A 25,866-nucleotide genomic window follows, 5' to 3' on the forward strand; every position below is an offset into this window, starting at 1 on the left:
ATAACCTGTACACATGAGCACTGAATGACAATCTTTCTTCCTGATTAGGAAAAAAGTTATAAATATATGGCAACTCAAAAAAGGTCCCATGAGGCAATTATTGGGCACTGAGAACGAACACTGGAAAAAGAAGGGAGTCCTACCTTAAGTGCCGGTTAAGTTCTTCCACATAATTTTTTTGATCAAGGACGTCTGTGATTCTTTCATGCCTTTAAAAAAGGGCATAAAAATAGAGAAATTATTTTTTTGCAATGAATAGTTTAAAAAAATGCATTTACTTATTTGGCTGTGTTTGGTCTTTTTGATACGGCATATGGACTCTCCAGTTGTGGTGCATGGGCTTAGTTGCTTCCTGACATGTAGGATCTTAGTTCTCTGACCAAGGATTGAACCTGTGTCCCCTGCATTCTAAGATGGATTATTTTTTACCACTGGGACACCAGGGAAGTCCCAAGGAATTGCTTTTACTCAGGGTTAATACTCTGTAATTGCCCCCAACCTTCCAATTACCTTGTAGGAGTACCAATGTCATTAGTGCCACTGGGAAACCAAGAGACAGTCAGAGTGTAGCAACGTCTACCTGGTCCTGAGTGAACCAGCACGACTGGCTGGGAGGACATGGAACACTCTGGCAACGCTGCCTGGAAAGGATCCTCCCTACAGATACTCCTCCCACCGCATCCCTAGCATTTGAGAATGCCACCAGGGTGCGAGGTGGAAACACCAAAATCCATACGCAAATGGCTCCCGAGGCAGGAGATGAAGCAGCCCTTGGTATACTGAAGGAAAAGAAGCTGGCTCATAAAAGAAGATCACAAGACTCTTCACAACACAAAGCTGATTAGTCTGGGTTTGAAAAAAAAAAAAAAGACATTGGGAATTGCATGGTGGTCCAGTGGTGAGGGCTCTGTGCTTTCAGTGCCAAGGGGGTGGGTTCAGTTCCTGGTTAGGGAACTAAGATCCCCAAATCCACGCAGTGTGACAAACAAAACAACAACAAAAAACTTTATATGTGTTTATATATATAAAAAAGACTTTAACATTTTAAAGTTAGCCTCCCCCCACCAATTTCTTTACATACATATGTACGTAAATGAGATTATTCAACCCACACTCATGCCACAGGTGCTGGATTTATTGGTCAGTATAGTTTATTATTTTTTTTTTTAACCTTTCTGCCCTCACATAGCTTTCCCAGGTGACACATACTGACAGCTTGTTGAGTAGCCTCTGTGCATATAATCATAATATCTATATTTTTATATATAGTATATACAATTAAAATATAAAAGAGATTTGGAGGGTTTAAAAAATGGAATATATATACTTCTCAGTATTATACTTTTCTCACTCAATAATACCTGTGGAAACCCCTCTAAACCTACTATTCACTAGGTAAAATTTGCTTTTTCTCATGTCTGTATAATATACCACAGCGTGGAACATTTTGGATATTCCACAATTCATTCAATTACAGATGTCCCTAAGTGTCCACAGGGGACGGGTTCCAAAACCACTGTGGATACCAAAATCTGCAACTGCTCAAGTCTCTCATACACATGGTGTAGCACTGCTGACCCTCTACATCTGTGGGTTCAACATCTGCAGGTATGAAAGGCTGACTGCATTCCCTTAAAGGTGGACAATCAGCTCATTTCCAGTTCTTTTCGACATTAAGAATATATTTTTAATTCCAAGTGAGCAAACCTTAGTACTCTGGGGGCATAAAGCATGCCTTCCTTGGTAAGGTACACTGCCAGGACACTGAGACCAGAAGAGTCCTCAATACGAAGAAGTGTGAAGGACAAGTAATGGATGTTTCTGGCAGAATATTCAAACACAGCCCAAGGGTTTACAGTGAAACTCCCTCCCACATCTGTGTTCAGTCCATGTGCCTCTCTAGAAGTGATCCATGTATATGGAAGTACAACATATAAATACAAGTGTTATGTCTTCTTTATTACAACATAAATTTGAGCATGTTATACACATTGTTTGCTTTTTTTTCTTTTCTGTCTCTTTTTTCAGAGTGACTTCTTTTAATGCTCTTGTTAACAAGGATGAGGTAGAGTTACATGTGGCATGAAAAGACATCCAAGACACACTGTGGTCAGAGTAAGTCTAGAGGCAACCTAAATGTGTCACAGTGCTTTTCCATTTACATCCCAACAATCCATAAAGCAAATTACACTACCAACAATATACATCTGAAAGGCATTAAAAAAAGGACTTGGAAGGAGTCATGCATGAGTGGCTTCCTCTGACGAAGGAGGCGGGGAGTGGGACTGAGGTGGGAGACCGGGGGATAGTGTGGATGGGGAAATCGCCCTTGTACTCTCTATTCTTCCTGAGAGCCTAATTCCTTAAACTACAGGAACAGGAACATATTACCATTGTAATTAAAAACAGCTAAATAAAAACTAAAATCTCAAACAGTGCAAAAACCAAAGTAGCATTCTTTGTCAGCAGTTACAGGAAAAGATGCTCAACAACACTAATCATCAGGAAATGCAAAACAAAACTGCAAGACGGTAACACCTCATACCTGTTAGAATGGTTATCACTGAAAAGACAAGAAATAAGAAGTGTCGGCCAGGAAACAGAGAAAAGGGAACCCTTGTGCAGTGTTGGTGGGAATGTAAACGAGTGCAGCCACTATGGAAAACAGTATGGCAGTTTCTCAAAAAATGAAAAATAAAACTACTAAATGATTCAGCAATTCCACTTCTGGGTATTTACCCAAATAAAGGGAAAACTAACATGAATACATATATGCACCCCCATATTCACGGCAGCATTACTTACAATAGCCAAGATATAGCAACAACCTTCCTGATAGCTCAGTTGGTAAAGAATCTGCCTGCAGTGCAGAAGACCCTGGTTTGATTCCCGGGTTGGGAACATCCACTGGAGAAGGGATAGGCTACCCACTCCAGTATTCTTGCCTGGAGAATTCCACGGACTGTATTTTCCTTGGGGTTGCAAGGAGTCGGACACAACTGAGCGACTTTCACTTCACTCCTTTATAGCAACAACCTAAGTGTCCATCAATAGATGAATGAAGAAAATGTAGTATATTTATATAACAAAATATTATTCATCCATAAAAAAAAAATCCTACCATTTCTGACAGCATGAGTGGATTTGAGGACATTATGCTAAGTGAGATAAGTAAAACAATGAAAGACAAATACCTTATGCTCTTACTTATATGTAGAATCTAAAACAAACAAAGACAGAACCAAGCTCACAGATACGGGGACTGGTGGTGGTTGCCAGAGGTTGGGGAGTGGGGGAGAAGGTGAAGGGGGTCATAAGACACAAACTTCCAGTTATAAAACAAAGGAGGCTTAATGACGCAACATGCAGCATGATGACTATAGTTAAGAGCATTTTATATATATAGTTAATATATATAATCAAGTATAACTAATAACTTTAGTTAATAGTAAAACTGCATATTTGAAAGTTGCTAAGACAGTAGATCCTAAAAGCTCTTGTCACAAGAAAAATGTTCTTTTGTAACTAACTATGTTAAGGTCATGGATGTACACTAGATGTACTGTGGTGATCACTTTACAATATATATAAATATCAGATCATTATGTTGTACATGTGAAAATAATATAATGTTATATGTCAATTACATCTCAGTTTTTTAAAAAGTCGCATTCTTTGCTAGAATTTCATTAAAATCATAAGAGCAGCATACAATGCAGAACTTACTCTTTGCCGCCATCTAGATCCTGCACATCTTTAATGTAGAGAGAAAAATCGATCACTCCAACCTGATTGAAAGAAAATGCACCAGTTTAAATGAAAGATAATTTCCCCACTTTCCACAAACCTTACTATCTTTAAAATTCATGGTGTTTATATGCCTATCTCCTTCCTAAACAGTCAGTTAGACGGATGAGCTTAAAGTAGCAATCAAGCAAACAAACCGAAAGAAAAACAACCCCATCATCTTCTAGACGAAAAACTTACTAAAAATCAGAATTCGAGGGAATATTCTCAAGTTTTACCACTTAATAATGATTAGTTTTTCTGTCTTTATTCAACAAATTGTTGACAAAGATCAACAAAGTTCTTTGGGTACAAAGTGATTAAAAAAAAAAAAAGAGAGAGAGAGAGAGAGAGACCTGGATCTTTAAAGTGGTGACCTCAACTGATAACTCTGACTCCTTCTTTCCCCAAGTTGGGATGAAAAGGTCCAGTCAGTATTTCAGGGAAAATTCTCTGCTATAGGGAACTAGGGAGGTCCAAGATCCCTCAACATCTCAAAGTTAGGTGCTTTGTTCAGAAATAAAGCACTTGAGAGAGAGTGAATGAGAGCCTTAGCCTGCCACCACTGACTCTGGTGAAAGTGAAGCCATTCCTTTGAAATACAGGATAATTGGGTCCATCAATACAGAAATATTTAAATCAATCACATTATAGCCATACTGCAGAACCCTCTGCAACCATAACAAAGAACACAGGGAATGAAAATGTAATGAAATGAAGAAAGCTCCAGGATAAAACTTTAAGTCAAAGAATACTATGTACAGCATTAACCCCACTTATATATATATAGTATAGCAACCCCACTCATGTTAAAAGCCAAAGCTGTATGTGACGTCTTTTGCAACTTCTCTGTTGCGCCTCCCACCAATCTCCATTCCCAACCCTTGAACCTGGGTGGCCTTACTACCTGTCCAAATGAGCAGAAAGCAGCAGGAAGGAGGCTGTGACTTTTCAGCTAGGTTAACAAAGGCAGTACACACTTCGTCCTGGCTCTTTCCCTTGGGCACATGCCTCTGAAGTTCTGAGCTTCTATGGGAAAAGTCTGGCTACCTTGAGGCACCACGCTGGAGACCATGTGGAGAGACCAGATGCAGACAGAGATGCCCAGGAAACCCCTGCTGCTCCAGCGCCCACCCACTGACCTTCTCAACTCAGAGGGCAGTGACAGCACATGCCTTCAGCCACTCCAGTCCTAGCCACCAACTGCCTATAATCACAGGTGTGCTTCAGAATCAACTTGCTGAAATCAGCTAACCATCAACTATGAGTGATTGGTATTTTTAATGTGACTGTTAATTTGTTACACTGCAATAGAAAGCCAGAAAAGATTTAGTCAGAAACAAAAACCTATGTACACATAAATGCATAGAAAAAGTAGTCCCTCAAGTTTTCACATTACCTGTGGGGACAAAAGTGGGACTGAAGGGGGAGGAGAAAAGGGAAGCTTGAATTTCACTTTTCACTTTACATGCTTTTGTAATTGCTTAATTTTTTTCAACAAGCATGTACTTCTTCTATAATAGAAAAAGAGTAAAAAAAAAATATACATTTGCCTGGAAAAAAGGAAACAATAGAAAGAATGAGAAAGAATTAATACCCAAAGTAGAAATTAATGGACTAGAAGACAGATAAAGTCCTCCTCCTGAAGCAGAAGTGATGAGTAAAGAGCAAGATCTGGGTTTCGAGCTCAACACAGTAGACGAACTCTGTCACGTGTACAATATTACAATTTGGAAATATGAGATTTTAAAAAGCTGCAAGAAAATACTCTCATGCAACTAACAGCGGAGATCTAAATGAAATAAATGGTTTCTGGAAAAATATAAATGACTAAAGGTTTTTATAAGGCTGGCTGCTGCTGCTGCTTAGGAAACCAATGAACTGACCAAAGCTATGCAAAAAATAGAAGTGGTCAGAGTATGCAGATTATAAAGAGCTGAAACAGTTATACCAGCAAGTTTTAACAAACATTTAAAGAAAAATAATTCTTGCTATAACAAACTTTTGTAGAAAATAAGAATGAAAAGAATATTATCCAGCTTATTTTATGAGGTTATACAATCCTGACACTGAAAAGTTACAAAGACAGTATAGGAAGGGAAGATTCAGACAAGTGTCTCTTATAAGTAGAAACACAAAAATCCCAAATAAACCACAGACATTAAGTCTAGGAGTACACTAAAAGTATATGTACGATGACTAAGTAAGATTTATTTTAAGAATGCAGGAATAATAATATCACAATAGGAAGCCCAAGAATTATTTCAATTATAATTATGGGCTAAAAATGGATATGACATCTCAATAGATGCCAGAAAGTGCTGGATAGCATTCAATATTCATTTTTTAAAAATTAATTTCTTTATTTTAATTGGCGGCTAATTCCTTTACAATATTGAGGTGGTTTTTGTCATAGGGTTTGGGACAGGGGCACACATGTACACCTGTGGCTGATACATGTCAATATTCATTTTTAAATAAAAATGCAAAGTTAGAAGAGAACAGCACTTTCTAAACACGAGAAAGAGGATCTCTCAGACAGCAGCAGCAAATACTCATGCTTCCTAGTGACATGCAGGAGGCATTATGTTGACGATAAGAATAAGCCAGGGGCTCAATCACATCTATTATTTAATAAAAATCCCAGACAAATTTTCATTTTGGAATCTGACAAAATAAATGATGTTCAAGGTCATCGGGCAGAATGGAAAACGGGACAGCCTCAACTAAATCTGAAAATGTTGCATAACAAAGTAGGTAGGAGGTGAACTGCCAGAGCATAAAACACACTATACGGCTTTGGTAGTTAAAAGACTATGTTACTAGCATAGAAATAAAAAGATCCAGAGACTAAATAGAGAGTCTACAAATAAGCCCCCTGAGTATAATGGATATTTTAACACATGATAAAGGTGGAATTTCAAATTAGTAGGCAAAATAATAATATTTGATACATGATACTGGAAACACTGGTTCACTGCTGTACTTATGTAAGAAATCTGGATTTCCACTTCATACTATGTCAAAAAGAATGACAGGCAGATTATTTACATGTAAAATATATACATGTGATTTAAAAATTAAGTTAATTTTTAGATGTGGAAGGACCTTCTAGGCACAATAGTTTAGAAGGTATAGAGGAAAAGTCCATTAAATACGACTGCACGGGAAAAAAAAAAAGGTCTATAGAGAAAAAAACCCCCGAGAGAGCAGAAAAAAATTTTTATAACAAATATTCTGACAAATGGTAAATATCCTTATCTATAATAAAGAAGTGGAAAAAGATGGAATATTCAAAAAAATGGGCAAAGGATATGAACAGGTGAACCACCAATGGCTTGTTTAATGTTTGTAATACAAAATGAATAAACCTTGTATGATATTTAAATAAAACATGAAAAAAAAAAAACCCAAAACAACTCCATCATCCTAGTTTTCAAAAACACAAATTTGAGATGAAGAGTTTTTTCTGTCTGATTGAAAAAGACCAAGAACACTCTCATGCTTTCACAACACTCATGCAGAACTTGTGCAGTCTGACACAGCAATCTCAAAACTTATCCTAAGAAAACAAAAGGACAAGGCTTAAAAACAAGTGTAAGGATATTTATAACACTGTCATTATAACATGAAAATGACTTACATTAATAAGTATTGGTTAGGGAGGGAGAATCAAGAAGGAGGGGATATATATATTATATATACAATTATATGTATATATATATATAAAATTATGACTGATTTGTGTTGTTGTATGGCAGAAAACAACACAACACTGTAAAGCAATTATCTTTCAATTAAAAAAAAGTATTGGTTAAATAAATTATGGTATATTCATAAAATGGATGTATCTCTTGACATCAAGAGCTATGTGGAACACATTGTTAAATAAAGAAATTGCAAAATGGTGTTCTTGGAATAATCACATTTTGGTTTAATGAAAAAAGAAAGCTCCAAACATCGGTCTGTGAGATACAAAGACACACACACACACTCACACCTTTTATTCATGTGCTGGAAGGATATATCCCAAAATGTAACACTGAATCAGCTGTTTCTGTGTAATGGGACAATATGTGATACTTTGTTTCTTTAAAAAAAAACTTGTTTATATTTTTTGAAAAATATTCAACAGGCCAGAACAAGAAAACTACTGGGGGAAAAAAAGCAGCTGATCTGGTCATGGAGGGATTGGGGAAGCTTTAGATTCATGTCCAAACATGTAGTGGGAAGAAGGCGGGGCAGCGGCCCAGCCACAGTTCCTGATGCCCTGAAGTGGGGTGGAGGTTAGGGCGGGGCATACTGTCTGGATTTAGTCTCCAGCACCTGGAGCTTAGGCCTCATCCCTGGCTACCGGCTTCTGTGCAGGAGGAAAAGCCCATCACAAGAAGGCTGTCTCCAGCAAGGGGCACTCTGCACCTCATGGCCTGAAAGTTCCTGCTCCGTTTTACCATCTGACTTTCCAAATCTCTCCTGAGTCTGTTCTCCCACTCCTCATGCAGACTTGTCTGCCCCTGATTTCCTGACTTATCTGCTTCATGTTTCTGCATTCCCCATTCTTGGCTGCTTCTAACTCATGACCCGCATGGTTGCTAGCTTCAACTTTCTCAGTCTCAGGCCTGACCATTTCAGTGTACTGCCTAAAAACCTCCCGTGGTTCCCAAAGTTCCAGGGACAAAAGCTGAAGCCTCTAACATGGAACTTGCGATGTAAAACCTGGGCCGGCCTCCACCTCCATGTCACTCACTGGGCAGGCCGCGTCCTAGCCATGGAGAACCATTTCCCGTTCCCAGACATGCCATGCTCTGTGTGTGTGCCTCTGTGCCTTTGCCCGAGCTATTTTTCGCTCTTCCCCAGGACTTTTGCCAGCTGTTCCAGCTTTGGTCCAGTGCAGCACCCTGCACAGCCCTTTGCCAGATACCCCCTGCCATCTGCCCCTTCCTGCACACGTCTGCAGATCCAGTGTAAAATCCCTGGCCCAAACAAGACATTTGATCTAGAGTCAAAATTCCCATCTTACCTGAGAATCCAAGTCTTCTCCTTTTAAGCAGAGGTTGGCATCAAGCACATTGAGTCCCACCAGCAGACCAACAATCACTGTCCCTTCTTCCTCCATCATTAATGCCTCAGGCTCATAGAACTCACTGAAAGAGGTGGATACGACAGAACACCTTCACCACCCTTCTACTGGACCTCCTGACTTTTCACCTCTTAGCTCGTGGCCTGGCTGAGAGTTTCACCAGGAGCCAGAGGCTGCCTTGTGTGCATTCCCTTCTGCCTTTTATTCCCTCTCTCACTTTAAGTTCTGTGATCTCTTCTCTGGCCTCTTCTGTCTTCCTGGGGCTTAGAACGGACCCCTCCCACCTCTGGTCTAAGGTTAACTTCTCTGGTTGGACCCTGGAGCCCAGCTCTTCTCATTAGGCCCCTGTGTTCCTAAACGCCACTCTGTCCCTCTTTCCACCTGGCTGCTTCCTTCGTCTTCCTACATGAACTACTGCTACACTCACGTTCATGTCAACATGAAGTGCAATCCTGCGATCCCCACCCCCCTGACCCAGAACAACACTCTTCCCTCTCCCCTGTGTCCCAGGGAACACTGCCTGCTTTGACTTCCTTCCCTCCCAGTCCCCCGGGCCACGTGTAGTGAGGCTCCATCCGTCACCGCTCTGGTCATCAGTGATTAGCTAATACACCAGCATGTGTGTGAGTGCATAAGAACTTGTTATCCTCAGAATTAGTTGTTTGTTTATTTATTTATTATCATTTTATTTTTGGCAGTGAGCCATGTGGGATCTTGGTTCCCAGACCAGGGACGGAAGCTGTGCCCTCTATAGTGGAAGTGCGAAGTCTTCACCACTGGACCGTGAGGGCAGTCCCAGAACTAGTTGTTTAGAACAAAATCTGTACCTCAAAGTTATTCAGTATAATGGTCAGAGAAGAGTACAAGGTGTGTAAATTATTTGAAATCAGTATTTATCATGAAAACATTTGTTCAGTAATAAGCCATGACTTGAAAACAATCGAAAATTTTGGATGATAGGCCATACTGTAAAAGATATTTTTATTTCAGTTAGATAAGAGCATTAGCTCTATAAAGATTTTTTCCTCATAAATTCTCATATCATAGAGAAAATTCCTCTTATAATGATTTCTTTCGTCTATAAAGTTATAAATATAAAAAATGAACCCAGTCATAAATTACAGAGATAGTTTGTCTTTACTGATGCCAAGAGATATAAAAGTTTACAATTTGAATATGGAATCCTAAAATAGGTAATCTAGGTATGTTCTCTTATAAAAAGCAGGGTCTTATAATTTAAAATTGCCCACTGAATCTAGTTCAAGTCATTTCCCCCCTATTATCACCCAATCAAATACTATTTTGTTGAAACTTAATGGAGTATGCTGTCAGTTACCTGATCTTAGGTATTTTTGAAGAATTATCTTCAAAATGAAAATATGAATCTTCATTAATAAAGACTTTCAGACATCAGTGCTCAAAAAATAAAATTCTGCTATTTTACAAGTAAGCCACAGAATAGTTATACTTCATAATAATCTGAATAAAAACTGTACAGGCTTGTTCAGGTTTTTGCGTTAACATCTTACAGAGAAACATGAATGAACCATTTGGCCAAGTCAATACATTCTTATTTTAATTCCTAATGATGTACAAAACTATGTTCTAATTACGAAGCAAAAACTAAGCGAAGATAGGTGATGAAATACCTCAAGAGATTTTTATTGTCTACAAGCACTTTCAGATAATCTGCTAGTTTCTTCTGCATGAGTGCAAGATAAAGCCAAGCTCTGCCCCTTCCCACAGCTGTCCTGTAATTCAAACAGAGGATCAGACTATTAAAGCATTACAACAAAAACAAAGGGAAAAAAGCCAACTTAGCCAGGGAGAAATATATTCACACACACACATACACACACACACACACACACACACACACACACACGCACGCACGCTTGTGAATGCAAAGCTGCCCTGGGGGTTGCGGGAACACTCTGGGAAGGCTGAGGAAATGGCTCACTGCATTTTTTTCGGGACTGTTTGAAGTCTCTATCATAGGCATATATTTCCCTCCTTCCCCCTAAAAAAAAAAAAACCACAACAAAACCAGAAAAATATTTAAGCCAGAAATATCTGATTTCTGGAACAAATACAATTAGATAAAACTTTGCATGTATTCACATATTTCACAGGAAGCCAGGAAATATCAGGTTAGATTGTATCATGGATAAACATTCTTTCAAAAGATGAATATAGAATACAGTTATTAAAGTACTGAACTCACAAGATTTCTAAGGCATTAGCTTGAAATTTACTACATCAAGTTTATTTCTGACACAGTAAAATACACATAATATGAAGTTTACCACCTCATCCATTTTTAAGTGTACTGTTAGCTCTGTTAGGCACATGTTGTGCAACCAGTCTCAAAGGTGCAATTTTGAAAAGATCTGTTTTAAAAGAAAGAAAAAGCCTCCCAAATATAGACCTAGCACTATTTAAGGAAAAAAAGTTACTGTTCTAAGCAGAGTAACTGCATTTGTAATGTCCAAGAGAGTATTAGAGGTACTGCTGTAATCAATACCTGCCTCAAAGGGCTAGAAGGCACCCAACTTAATATAAAAGGCTTTGGATTCCCCCCACCTTTCAATAAATGATGTGAAGTTAGAGTAAAAGAAGAAAAGAAATAGGAAAAATGCACATCTACATGTCCTGCTTGGTGGGAGTACAAACTGGCACAATTCTTCCAGCAGGCAATTTAATGCCAGCCGGTTATCAAAGTTCTGCATCTAGCAAGGTAAGGAAGTAATTGAGGATGTGCACAAAGATGTGTGTTGGGGGTGGTCAGCACTGCAGTTTGGACAATGAGGATTTGAAGACAACCACAACTCCAGTACCCTTGCCTGGAAAATCCTATGGACAGGGGAGCCTGGAAGGCGGCAGTCCACGGGGTCACAAACAGTCGGACACGACTGAGCGACTTCCCTTTCACTTTTCATTTTCATGCATTGGAGAAGGAAATGGCAACCCACTCCAGTGTTCTTGCCTGGAGAATCCCAGGGACAGGGGAGCCTGGTGGGCTGCCGTCTATGGGGTCGCACAGAGTTGGACACGACTGAAGTGACTTAGCAGCACAAAGCCCAAAGTGGGAGGGGCTAAACAACAATGCTGTGTGCTCACTTCAAAAACAAAGTTGTGGATGAATATTTAATATGGAAAAAGGCTTAAAGTCTACTATTAAATGGGAAAAAAAGCTACAGTATGTACAGCTTAATACTTGTTTTTTCCCCAGTTCTCCTTCTCTGTTCATTAATATACCGCTCCTAGTTAAGGTTCACATCCCAAGCATTTTTCTGCATTGGAAATAAATGTTCTTATTTTTCTTCCCTTCTTACAAAAATATTAGTATGCTACATATACCATTTTGCAACTTGCTCGTTTTACTGAATATCTGTTATTTTGAAATTCTTTCTGTACACAGGAAATTTCCTGTTCATGTTTTCATAGCTTTAAGGTGTTTCACTACTGGACTGTGCCATGATTTATTTACCTAGCTTTTAATCTGCTGCTAAGTTGCTTCAGTCGTGTCCGACTCTTTGCGACCCCATAGATGGCAGCCCACCAGGCTCCCCTGTCCCTGGGATTCTCCAGGCAAGAATACTGGAGTGGGTTGCCATTTCCTTCTCCAACGCATGGAAGTGAAAAGTCAAAGTGAAGTCGCTCAGTCGTGTCCGACTCTTAGCGACCCCATGGACTGCAGCCCACCAGGCTCCTCCATCCATGGGATTTTCCAGGCAAGAGTACTGGAGTGGGGTGCCATCGCCTTCTCCAGTTTTTAATCTAGGCCATTTCTAATCTGCTGCTGTTACAAATGATGCTGCAACAGACATCTCTGTACATGTGTCATTTTCACGTGTTAGGTCTATGAGATAAAACCCCTAGAAGTAGAGTTACTGGGGCAAAAGGTAGATGCGCTGGTGGCTTCGGTGGTTAGTCCATGAGGACTGCAACAGTGATGCCACCGGGGGAGGCAAAGGTGAATCACAGTAGAAGCTTCTTTATTCGTCTGTCTGACTCTACAAGGATAATGACCAAGATATTAATTGTAGCTTTGTTTTTTCTGAGCAGTAAGCTAACAGAAGCATCTTTTTTGCTTGTTCTTATTTCCTAATTAAAAATTATGTAATAAGAAAAAAGACTGTTTTTAATTTCCAAAAAAGTAGAGAACCTTGTCTGTTGTCTGGGTTTACATGCCAATACGTGAAATCGTATTTGTTGTGTAACAGTATGTTTAATAGTGAACCATGATATGAAAACAATGTAAAGTTCTGGGTACTGGGCCACACTGTAAAAGACATTTTTATCTCAATTAGACAAGGAAATTAAACTCCAGAGAGATGACTCTCAGGACTCAAAGTCTGTCCTGCAAGTTTCAAACTACCTCAGAGCAAACAGTCTCTACTCTCCAAAAAATACTAATCATAACTTCCAAAATCCTGTAGAAATTTTAGAACTTGTGCTCCTGTTTAATGAAATGGTAAAAACACTGCAGCTGTTTATGGAGCAAAGCCAGCAGTCTTCTCACATGGCTCCCAAAAAGGCTACTACTCCAGAGGCATCAAGAAGAGGGAGTCACTCTGTATTTCCTTTTTGGCAGACACAGGGAGGATTTTGATACTTCAACTAGTTGCTTGTTCAGCATCCACAGGGTTAATAAGGGAACAGAAGCAGTGAGTTCAGCTGACAAGAAGCTCTTTGTTAGCATAACAAGACTTCGGAAATGCCCCTGTGCCTAAGTGGAAATAGAAGGGTGAGTGCAGGAGAAGGCAGACCCCTGCTCCATCCAATCAGACCACCCAAGGACAGGCTCTCTAGAGGGAGTGAGCTGGCTGGAAGGGATGGACAACAGGACCACGCACAGAACAACTGAAGAAACAAGGCAGATGTGGGAGGCTCATGAAAGTGAAAAGCAAAAGGGTCAGTTGCTCAGTCATGTCCAACTCTGCGACCCCATGGACCACGGTCTTTTGCCCATCCAATTTTCCAGGCAAGAATACTGAGTCGGTATCCATTTCCTTCTCCAGGGGATCTTCCCACCCAGGGATCGAACCCACACGTCCTGCATCGCAGGCAGGTTCTTTACTATCTGAGCCACCAGGGAAACCCAGGAAGATCACGGCTGGTGGGGGTGGTGGGGTGGGGTGGTGTCACCAAATAAATATATGAAAGTTTGTCACCTGCTATAGGCGAAAGCCTTAGGTGGCACAGGCCCACAGGGCTGAACCCAGGTCAGAGACAGAAGGCTTAAATCCTATGAACGCATGGGGTTCAGCAGCAAATGAGTTTAGCAAGATGCAGAGGGTTTCAGAGGCCAGGAGACCTGTGTTCTCTTCCTGGTTCCACCACTCAGTTGCCGAGGGACCTTGGGCAAGTTACTTAACCACTCTGAGTCTCAGTTTCTGCACTTGCAGATAAGAACACCAACAGCTTAGCTCCTAGGGATTTGTGGATGATGAAATGAAATAATGAAGTGCTAAGGCATTGTCCTTAGCACAATGCCTGGCACTTAGCAGGGCCTTAGTCAGTGGTGGTGGCTAATGTAATTACCCTAAAATGGAATGGGCTGGCTCTGCAGAAGAAGGTCAAAGAGAGTCTGGACAGTTAGGTTCCTTGTGGAAGACTCTGCAAGGGGCTCTGGTATGTACCCCGGGATCTCCTTCTCCTCCTGTAACTGCTCTTGCAGTGACAATACCGTTTCATTACAGAACCTTGTACGACAAGCAGGAATTATGGTCCTCCTTTTAAAGAAAAGGAAACTGAGGCTCAGAATGGGGCAAATTTTGCTCAAGTTTAGGTGGAAATTGAGCAGCAGAGCTGAGACTAAAGTCTAAGTAAAGTGTGGCTTGTGCTCTAGTTTGTTCCAAATTAGAAGATGCTTTATTAGCAAGGAATTGAGAAATGGATAAATAGAAGGGAGGTTTTTTTTTTTTTTTTTTAAACATCAAATTGAGGTAACTACTTCTCACTCACTTTAATTCTGGTAGATTTCTGACACTAGTGGCTATATCTGATGCTTCTGGACAAAGTTTCTCCACCAGCTCCAAAGGGCCAAAGAAAGATTTATTTTGGCCAATAAAACTCTTCTTAACTAAAAGGGAAAACAAAAGTATTATTCATAAGAACAGTTTGCAAAACGTCTTCAGGGGCCCTCAGTCTCTCTCCCAAAAGCCAAATGAAAGCTATGGAGCTGCACTGCTTATTCCTTCTGAGTCAGTCTTGGGGACTGGGAGGAGCCAAATACCAAATGAGCCCTCCCTGCTTCTGATGACAGGGTTGCTCTGTCATCCCCATTATGCTCCCTCAAGTATTTATTGCCCACAAAATAAAACAAGTGCTCAAATAATCACCTATGAGATCCTTGCCCTTTCTCCCTCTTACCTGATGCCAAAGTCAGTTCTTGATGGACTTTGTCAAATCATCATCACCATCCCTCATCTGAACTGCTGCAAGAACCTCCTAATGGGTTTCCTTGCTCCTAATATTGTTACCACCCCACCTTTCTAATCTGTTCTCCACATGGGTGAAAGTTTTTTTTTTAAATGTAGATCTTATTTTTCCATGGCTGAAAATCCTCCAAATACTCATGAAATAAAATCCGACTCCTAACTTGATCTTTAAAGGCCGATGTTATCCAGCCCATCCCAACTACCCTGACCTCCTCTCCTCCTGTTGGCATGCCTCACTTACCTGGTGTCTTCCTCAAACCAAGGTTGGTCCCACTCAAGACCTCTGCACCTGTTTTGTTTTTCTAGAAAGGCTCTTGCCCCAAACCTTTGCACAGTTGACGCCTTCTCTCCTTTAGCTCTCAGCTCACATTTCACTCCCCAGAAAGACGTTCCCCTTTTACCCTAACTGGAAAGATTTTCCCTTGATTCCCTCTATCTTTTAACCAATCTTGCATCCCTGAATTAGTAGCATTTTGCAACTATTTTGCTTCTGAATTTGTTGTCTTATCTCCTCTCTAGAACTGTGCTGTCCAAGGTAGTCACTAGCCACAAGTGGTACTGAAATGTAGCCAGTGCAATTGAGATGTGCTTTAAGTGTAAAATACAGTGGATCTTTAAGCCTCACCTTAAAAAGAATGTAAAATATCTCACTAATAAGGTTTATACTGACTATATACGTCAAAATGATACTATTTTGGCTATACTGGGTTCAATAAAATAAATTACTAAAATTTCATGTGTTTCTTTCTGCTTTTTAAAAACGTGGCTACTAGGATATCAGAAATTACACATGTGGCTTGCATGGCATTTCTACTGGACAGCGCTGCTCTATAATGTCATGTCTTGTGGGCAGGGATCTTGTTTGTTTTGTGCACAGCTGTTATCCCAGCACCCAGAAGAATGTTTGGCATTGAAGATGCTGAGCGAAGTCAGCCTGAATTTTCACGCCCTGGAAGCCCCCCGCCCCACCCCGCCCCACGGCCGCGGCTCACCTCTCAGCCCATGTTTGAGGCAATGCTCCAGCACTACAAAGAACTGCTGCAGGGGGGCGTGATCTGCATCCAGGCTGCGGCCCAGGCTCAGGGCAGACTGGAGCAACACCTTGATGCTGAGTTTCATCATGTGCATCAGGTTGACACGCTCCTCCATCATCTGGCCCTTGGAAGCTGTAGAGTGGAAGCAGGGACAGCTTCGTTAGTGCACTGAATGTAGTCCCGGGTGAGGAGGCTAGACGCAGAACAACGAAGGGAAGACCCGTCGGCTGGTCTGCTCTGAGCACTCACGTGCGGATTAACTGGAGTTCTCAGCCAACCGGCCCCTATCCCCGGGAGGTCACAGCCTCACCCGGGCGGCTGAGGCCGTGGGTCAGTCTGCAAGGCTTCTCCCAGGTAGCTCCGCGCGTTGCTACGGCGACGGCCCTATCAGCACTCACTGCGATTGGTGTCTCCCACGCCCTTATTCCATTTTCGACCAATGGAACGATGCATACTCCAGAAAGCCTTGCCCTAAGCTAGGAGGCTTGCTGGGAAAGTGCTTCACCCCCTCTCGTTTCTATTGGAGGAGTCCAGCTCGAGGCCACGCCCCCAGAGCTCGCGGGCGCCATTTTGACTTCTCTGCCAGGAGGGAGGTAGCGGCTTCCGGGCTTGCTTGGGGTGGGTCGTATACTAGCTAGAGGGATTCCTGAGCCAGCTGTTTTGTCTGTGAGTGCCACCCGGGGCATTCGGGGAAGCATCCATTCCTTGGTACAGGGCTCAAATTTCTCGTTGCCCTTCTTTCGTGCACGATTAGTGCACTGTTTCACACTTCTTTTGTAAGGTAAAACCATTAGAATAAAATGCAAGCACTATAAACTGGTACAGTTAATAAAAGTTCAATCATTCAAGGTTTTTTAAAAAATCTTTATTTTATTACTATTATAAATAATTATAAAATACAATGTGCTAGAAGTTTCTTTGTATTCATTAATTGTATTTACACTTAATAACCACTGGAGTTCAGCAATATTTCATTAGATTATTTTTCATTTTGTTAGGTCAGATTTCAGTCCTCCAGTCTCCTCTGTTAATGGGATTCTCCAGGCAAGAATATTGGAGTAGACTGCCATTTTCTTCTCCAGGGCATCTTCCCAACCCAGGGATCCGAGGCCCGTCTCTTGCATTGGCAGGCAGATTCTTTACTACTGAGCCAAGAGGAAAGCTCATTTAATATGTAAAAATGTATAAAGGTGAAACAAAATTTTGCGAAAAAGTCTACCCTTAGTTAATTTTTTTGGGGGGGGGGGAGAATTTTTTTTTTTTTTTTAAGTAGTTGTAAGTTTACAACAAAATTGACAGGAAGGTACGGAAATTCCCTTCCCTCACATGCATCTGGAGAAGGCAACGGCAACCCACTCCAGTACTCTTGCCTGGAAAACCCCATGGCCGGAGGAGCCTGCTGGGCTGCAGTCCATGGGGTCCCTGTGAGTCGGACACCACTGAGCGAGTTCACTTGCACTTTCATGCATTGGAGAACGAAATGGCAACCCACTCCAGTGTTCTTGCCTGGAGAATCCCAGGGATGGGGGAACCTGGTGGGCTGCCGTATATGGGGTCGCACACGACTGAAGCAACTTAGCAGCAGCAGCTGCACATGCATCAGTTCAGTTCAGTCGCTCAGTTGTGTCTGACTCTTTGCGACCCCATGAACCGCAGTTCACCAGGCCTCCCTGTCTATCACCAACTCCCAGAGTTTACCCAAACTCATGTCCATCGAGTCAGTGATGCCATCCAGCCTTCTCACCTTCTGTCATCCCCTTCTCCTCCCAGCATCAGGGTCTTTTCAAATGAGTCAGCTCTTCACATCAGGTGGCCAAAGTATTGGAGTTTCAGCTTCAACATTAGTCCTTCCAATGAACATGCATAGCTGTTATCAAGACTGGAACTTTTTTTTTTTAAATAAGGATGAACTGCATTGCGGAGAAGGCAATGGCACCCCACTCCAGTACTCTTGCCTGGAAAATCCCATGGATGGAGGAGCCTGGTAGGCTGTAGTCCATGGGGTCGCTAGGAGTTGGACACGACTGAGCGACTTCCCTTTCACTTTTCACTTTCGTGAATTGGAGAAGGAAATGGCAACCCACTCCAGTGTTCTTGCCTGGAGAATCCCAGGGACGGGGGAGCCTGGTGGGCTTCTGTCTATGGGGTCACACAGAATCGGACATGACTGAAGTGACTTAGCAGCAGCAGCAGCAGAACTGCATTGACACATGATAACCAAGGTCCCAGTTCATCCTCTATGTTCACTGATGAAGTAAGTAGTATTGCACCTTCTGTGGGTTTGGACAAAAGTATAATATCATTATAATGACATCGTTATAATGTCAAAGTATTTTCACTGCTCATAAAAACTTCTGTACTCTGTGTATGCATCTCCCTGCTAACTCCAGGCAACCATTGATCTTTTTATTGTCTCCATAGTTTTGCCTTTTCCAGAATGGCATTTAGTTGGAATCTATTTTTCTTTTTTTTTCTCCTTGACAGGTTCAAAGCCTTTTTAAGACCACTCATGGCCGACACATGCATGACCAGAACGGCTCTAGGTCACAAGCTCCCTGACTAAGTACTGCAGCTCTTCTTCCAATATCAAGCCCTGTCCCACTGGTCCTGCCCAGCAGCCACATGGAGGTGAACAAGGACACAGTTTGGATATTTGTTCATTGAAACACTAGAAGTTTTGTGCCTCTTGTCACAGTGAACCCAGATTCCTGTCTGGTGGGCTATAAACAGATGAGCCATTTATTTAGGCCCTCTGCTCTACGTGCAACCCAATCCATGACAAATTCTTACTGAGTGACCTCTCAAGCCTAGGAAACTGTCACTCTGGAAATTAAAACTATTATAGACCCTCAGACTATAACCTAGTTCCAGCAGGAAAATAAGCCCTGGTTGGTGCACCCCTCTCTCTGCACCAATGCCACCTTTTGGTCTTCTAAATGTTTGCCCCTTGGATTGGAGGATGGGGTGGGAAGTATATGGTTGTTTACCAGTTGTTCATTATATATGTTAAGCAGACTTTCATGTTTGTTGTTTCCTAGTATTATTTCTATGACTTGCCTGTTAAATCTTTTAACTTTCTTGATTTGTTTGCTTTTGTCTTATGGGTCTGTGTATTGTGGATATTAATCCTTTGTTTACCTGCTTTCTTTCATCAGTAATAATTAATATAGATAGATGTTAAAAGAGCATATATGTGTATAGCTAAATTAAAAAGAATGATACTATGACTCTGAATTTATAATACAAGTATTAAGTAAATATGAATGAGACTCAAGACAGCCTGGGACTGAAAATTCCAAATTCTCAGCAAAACCCAAGAAGACAGCTACTGGGAAAGAAAAACTGGTCTAAATATTTCATCTTGGTTTTGGAAAAAGAAAAACAGATTTTAAGTAAAGCATCTGGGTGGGGATGGTATATTTTAAATATTGAGAGACTCCTATGTATTATTTATAAATTTGAAAAGTTTAATGAGATGGGTGATTGGGTGCAATCTCAAAAAGGCAGAATGATCTCTGTTCATTTCCAAAGCAAACCATTCAATATCATAGTAATCCAAGTTGATGGCCCAACCACTAATGCTAAAGAAGCTGAAGTTGAATGGTTCTATGATGACCTACAAGACCTTCTAGAACTAACACCAAAAAAGATATCCTTTTCATCATAGGGGACTGGAATGCAAAAGAAGGAAGTCAGGAGATACCTGGAGTAACAGGCAAGGTTGGCCTTGGAGTACAAAATGAAGCAGGGCAAAGGCTAACAGAGTTTTGCCAAGAGAACTCACTGGTCATAGCAAACACCCTCTCCCAACAACACAAGAGACGACTCTACATGTGGACATCACCAGGAGGTCAAAAATGAAATCAGACTGATTATATTATTTGCAGCGAAAGATGGAGAAACTCTATACAGTCAGGAAAAACAAGACTGGGAGCTGACTGTGGCTCAGATCATGAACTCCTTATTGCCAAATTCAGACTTAAATTGAAGAAAGTAGGGAAAACCACTAGACCATTCAGGTATGACCTAAATCAAATTCCTTATGATTATACAGTGGAAGTGACAAATAGATTCAAGGGATTAGATCTGATAGATACAGTGCCTGAAGAACTATGGATGAGGTTCATGACGTTGTACAGGAGGCAGTGATCAAAACCGTCCCCAAGGAAAAACATGCAAAAAGGCAAAATGGTTGTCTGAGGAGGCCTTACAAATAGCTGAGAAAAGAAGAGAAGTGAAAGGCAAAGGAGAAAAGAAATGATATATCCATCTGAATGCAGTTCCAAAGAATAGCAAGGAGAGATAAGAAAGCCTTCTAAGTGATCAATGCAAAGAAATACAGGAAAACAATAGAATGGGAAAGATTAGAGATCTCTTCAAGATAATAAGAGATACCAAAGAAACATTTCATGCAAAGATAGACACAATTAAGTACAGAAATGGTATGGACCTAACAGAAGCAGAAGATATTAAGAAGAGGTGGCAAGAATACACAGAAGAAATACACGAAAAAGATCTTAATGACCCAGATAACCATGATGGTGTGATCACTCACCTAGAGCCAGACATCCTGGAATGTGAAGTCAAGTGGGCCTTAGGAAGCATCACTACGAACAAAGCTAGTGGAGGTGATGAGATTCCAGCTGAACTATTTCAAATCCTAAAAGATGATGTTGTGAAAGTGTGGCACTCAATACGTTAGCAAATTTGGAAAACTCAGCAGTGGCCACAGGACTGGAAAAGGTCCGTTTTCATTCCAATCCCAAAGAAAGGCAATGCCAAAGAATGTTCAAACTACTGCCCAATTGCACTCATCTCACACACTAGTAAAGTAATGCTCAAAATTCTCCGAGCCAGGCTTCAACAGTACATGAACCAAACACTTGCAGATGTTCAAGCTGGATTTAGAAAAGGCAGAGGAACCAGAGATCAAATTGCCAACATCTGTTGAATAATCGTAAAAGCAAGAGAGTTCCAGAAAAACATCTACTTCTGCTTTATTGACTGCACTAAAGGCTTTGACTGTGTGGATTACAACCAACTGTGGAAAATTCTTAAAAGAGATGGGAATACCAGACCACTTGACCTGCCTCCTGAGAAATCTGTATGCAGGTCAGGAAGCAACAGTTAGAACCAGACATGGAACAACAGACTGGTTCCAGCTTGGGAAAGGAGTATGTCAAGCTTGTATATTGTCACCGTGCTTATCTAACTTCTATGCAGAGTACGTCATGTGAAATGTCAAGCTGAATGAATCACAAGCTGGAATCAAGATTTCCAGAAGAATTATCTATAACCTCAGATATGCAGATGACACCACCTTTATGGCAGAAAGCGAAGAAGAACTAAAGAGCCTCTTGATGAAAGAGGAGCATGAAAAAGCTGGCTTAAAACTTAACATTCAAAAAACTAAGATCATGGCATCTGGTCTCATCACTTCATGGCAAATAGATGGGGAAGTAATGGAAACAGTGAGAGACTTTATTTTCATGGCTGCAGAATCACTGCAGATGGTGACTGCAGGCATAAAAAACACTTGCTCCTTGGAAGAAAAGCTATGACCAACCTAGACAGCATATTAAAAAGCAGAGACATTACTTTACCGACAAAGGTTCATCTAGTCAAAGCTATGGTCTTTATGTAGTCATGTATGGATGTGAGAGCTGGACTATAAAGAAAGCTGAGCACCAAAGAATTGATGCTTTTGAACTGTGGTGCTGGAGAAGACTCTTGAGAGTCCCTTGGCCTGCAAGGAGATCAAACTAGTCAATCCTAAAGGAAATCAGTCCTGAATGTTCATTGGAAGGACTGATGTTGAAGCTGAAACTCCAGTACTTTGGCCACCTGATTCAAAGAACTGACTCATTGGAAAAAAAAAACACTGATGCCAGGAAAGATTGAAGGCAGGAGGAGGAGGGGACGAGAGAGGATGGGATGGTTGGATGGCATCACCGACTCAATGGACATGAGTTTGAGCAAGCTCCGGGAGTTGGTGATGGACAGGGAAGCCTGCCGTACTGCAGTCCATGGCGTTGCAGAATCAGACTCAACTGAGCGTCTGAACTGATCCTTAAAGAAGATACCAATCCCTAGGCTATAAATGAAGTCTAGTGGTCTTCAAATGGGAATAAATACGCAGGAAGTCCTGCAGAGGGCTAGGCAGGTCCAGATATTTTGAGGAAATTGATTTTTAGATCTCAAGTTTCACAGGCACTCTTTCTTTACCCACTCTACAGAAGAATCACAGTTCACTCCTTGTCCCGTATCTTCCTCCTGAGGCACTGACCTGAGGTACAGAAATTGCCACATACCAGATAGGGGTGAAGCTTCCTTTGATGATTAATCAAATCCTAAAAACTTGAAGAGATTCCAGTCTTTCACTTGCTGAACTTAGTTAAAGAAACTTGATCTTGGGGGAGAGGAGTGGTTTCTACCCGTCTGCTGGGTATCCTGAATTTAGAAAGTTTAAAAAAAAATTTATCTACAAGTAAAAATGTATGTAATTCTTTTTGGTTGGTCTCAATACTTATTCCTTGGATGTGCCATTAACTTGATGGACATGTTCTCTAAATGAGCCAAACTGCAGCCCTTGAAGAACACGTACACTAACTCTTTTTTATTCATTCTGGCCACATCTTGGCATATGAAACCCTAGTTCCCTGATCAGGGATCAAACACGTGTCCCCTGTGGTGGAAGTGCTCAGTCCCAACTACTGGACCACCAGGGAATTTCCTAAAGTCTTTCTGTTAAAACATAATGTATCGGCAAGATGTGATGATATAAGCAATGTTTAGATGTCTCCAACCATTTTGAGTGTCTAGGTTAAACAAAGTGAAAGAATTATAAGGCATAATTATCATTTGATAGGTCTTGGTAAAGCCTTTTTGGGAGAACTTCCCTGAAAGAGAAATATCTTTAATGGTTGCAAGAAAGGTGATTTTCATTCGAACAAAATGAAAATCTGAACAAAAAATTTTTTGATCAAAAAAATGTTTTTAGATCAATGCGATTTGGGGCATATAACTTAGAAGGAGTTCAAAGACCTGAATAACATTACTATAACACAGCTGTCCATTTCATATCTGAGTTACTTTATTGTACAGGAGAAATTAACACAAGATTGTAAATCAACTGTACTGAAATAAAATATTTTAAAATGTTTGGTAGAATTTACCAATGGGGGGAAAACAAACCAACCTGTCCAGTTCTATTTTTTATTTATATGAGTCAGAGTTCTCAAGGATCACATCTATAAAAAACCCAAAAGATGGGAATAAAATTGATGCTGAGTTCCATCACATTTACATCAGTAAATCATGTATATTCATCTGCATTTTTTAAATTAAAAACAAAGACACCATTCAGTTCATTAACAGAAGTAATTGCAAGAAAAAATTATGTATAATTACTTATAAAATTATATTTGTATCCCTTTAATCAACTTAGTATTACTAATAATTTTAATGGTAATTCATTATAGAAGAAAAAATTTTTTATACACTCAGAGCTTTAGTCACAAGAAAAGTTTATTATATTTTAATTAATTTACATATTTTTTTCTGAGATGTATGATAGGATGACCAATAAAAAAATTTAAAACATACATTAAGTGGATTGGAAATTCAAGGAATAAAGGGAAAAGTGTAAAATTTATAAATATTAAATAATTTTATTATTAATTTATTAACAAGATAGATGGCAGAGTTATCAAGTTGTTAAGGTATTGATCACTTGATACACTTAATGATACAGTGGTTTTATTTTAAAAAGTCAATTTTTACAATAAACCAAAAAGTTTATTGAAAATTATGATGAATTTTATGTATCAACTTTAAAAGTTGAAGATTTTTTTTAAAAGTCATGTGAACAAAAAATGTGAAGACTAGTGTTTCAGGAAGTGGCTCCTACAGTCATTCCTGGGAACACATTAGTGTTTTGCAGCCATCTCATCTATTCCCCAGTTAGGTTAGTCACCAATTCCCATTCGAGCTCAATTTAGAGTCATGGAAAATTTGATTGGAAGGATCTTTGTTTCATTTCTCCATATTATTAGCTTTGTGACCTTGGCTAAGCTATTTACATCTCTAAGCTTCATTAATAATAGTTCAACACAGCACACAGAGTATCATAAAATTCTACACTTATCGAATTGCCAAGTAAATGGTCTGATCAGGGATCTGGACCTTGACTGTTACAGGGGGGCTGAGCCTGTAACATAAAAGAGTGACCCAGTGAGAGGAAAAGCTGGAGAAGACATAAAGACACCTTGCTAGAGGAATGCTAACTGATCATGTGTGCCAGATGGGAGTCAGAAGAAACTGGGATCTGGATTTTTAATAGAAAACCTGGTAATTGGCTAAAAAAAAAAAAAAAAAAAAAACCTACATGCTTTTACACTGTGCAGGATGTGAAAAAAAAAAAAAAGAATGCAGCTACCAGCACAAACATCTCAAAGGGCTGCCAGTGTGTTGTAACCTTGGTATAGAGAATACATATTCAGGAGAGTGGGCTCTACAGATTTTTTTTATTGGGTTCTGAATTAAAGAGAAGTAATGAGTCTTTATAAATTTGAGTTTTAGTTTTGATTAGCCCTTTGGTGTCTCAAAAGATCTTATAATACAATATGGTGTTACACTGTACTGACAAGAAAACCATTTTACACTTTCCTAATTTTCCAGAATTTTCACTTATCATCTCAATGGCTAACTTAAGGAGTTCAGCAATATGAAATGAAAAAGGCATTGTACTTCATTTTGGAAGGAGGCATATTACTTTGTGCAGTGGAGCTCTCATACGTGGAAAATAAAATTTGCCATTGGAAGACAACAAAGAAAGGCATAATATAATGCCACTTACCTAATGGCAAATATATATCTAAATACTTTTAAAATTAAAGAGTGACTTCTTCAGTGAGTTTTGTTATTCATCCTTTAGTAAAAGAATACCCCCAAACCAAACAACTACAGAGAATGCAATCATTGTGGCAAGCTGCGCTACCAGACCCCATGTGGGTTAACATTTTAATACAAGTCATTTCATGACATTCCACAGCATCTTTCTTAAACCTAGATCACCACAAAAGCTATCTGGCAAGAGTGCTGCTCATACTCAGTCTCTGCTCCTCCACCGCTCCCACTGAACAATCTCTGACCTCACTGCTTTTGTAAGCAGATAAGCAGATCAAAGGAAAGGAAATGAGCCAGCCCTGGCTGGAGTGGTGACCACTATCTTCTGACCTGCTTTCTGAGGCCTCTGCAGAGCATGCTACCTGGGTTTCAGTTCCTTTTCCCCATTCCCACTCCTGCTCTATCTGATGACTTAAAATCTGGCTTACCACTGGGAAACCAGTCACATAGCTCATGCCAGCTGTTCCCCACCCTTTGGCCCTCAGTAAGCCATGCTCACAACTTTTGCCAGATTTCAGTGGCAGTTGTTTACTTAACTGACTAAAAAATCCGTATGTATATATTACAGCGTATTACAACATTATTTAAAAACATCAAGGCGTTGAGGTGATGT

The 25,866-nt window shown here is 40.4% G+C and overlaps 1 protein-coding gene, 1 long non-coding RNA gene and 1 other non-coding gene across 4 annotated transcripts in view; 1 reads left to right on the forward strand and 2 right to left on the reverse strand.

The window, feature by feature from the left end:
- RUFY1 (RUN and FYVE domain containing 1) overlaps positions 1–25,866 on the reverse strand; it is a 66,533-nt gene that overhangs the window by 36,615 nt on the left and 4,052 nt on the right. Inside the window, exons 1-7 of one of the 2 annotated variants that reach the window (XM_005208390.4) lie at positions 16,657–16,686; positions 16,305–16,478; positions 14,837–14,954; positions 10,516–10,617; positions 8,807–8,930; positions 3,727–3,788; positions 144–209 (exon numbers count right to left, since the gene is read on the reverse strand). In XM_005208390.4, the coding sequence (XP_005208447.1) occupies positions 144–209; positions 3,727–3,788; positions 8,807–8,930; positions 10,516–10,617; positions 14,837–14,954; positions 16,305–16,464 (632 nt within the window). In that variant the 5' untranslated portion in view covers positions 16,465–16,478; positions 16,657–16,686. Of the gene's footprint in view, positions 1–143; positions 210–3,726; positions 3,789–8,806; positions 8,931–10,515; positions 10,618–14,836; positions 14,955–16,304; positions 16,479–16,656; positions 16,687–25,866 lie in introns of those variants that run through there. The other variant, XM_002688485.6, reaches the window with a different exon arrangement.
- Positions 16,786–19,573, forward strand: LOC104969036 (uncharacterized). The gene is made up of 2 exons (XR_807559.4): positions 16,786–18,600; positions 18,831–19,573. It is a non-coding gene; the product is annotated as an uncharacterized lncRNA (long non-coding RNA).
- LOC112447623 (small nucleolar RNA SNORA11) lies at positions 18,987–19,116 on the reverse strand. Its single transcript, XR_003035816.1, has one exon. It is a non-coding gene; the product is annotated as a small nucleolar RNA SNORA11 (small nucleolar RNA).

Source organism: Bos taurus, chromosome 7, assembly GCF_002263795.3.
Source record: "Bos taurus isolate L1 Dominette 01449 registration number 42190680 breed Hereford chromosome 7, ARS-UCD2.0, whole genome shotgun sequence".
Lineage (NCBI taxonomy): Eukaryota > Metazoa > Chordata > Mammalia > Artiodactyla > Bovidae > Bos > Bos taurus.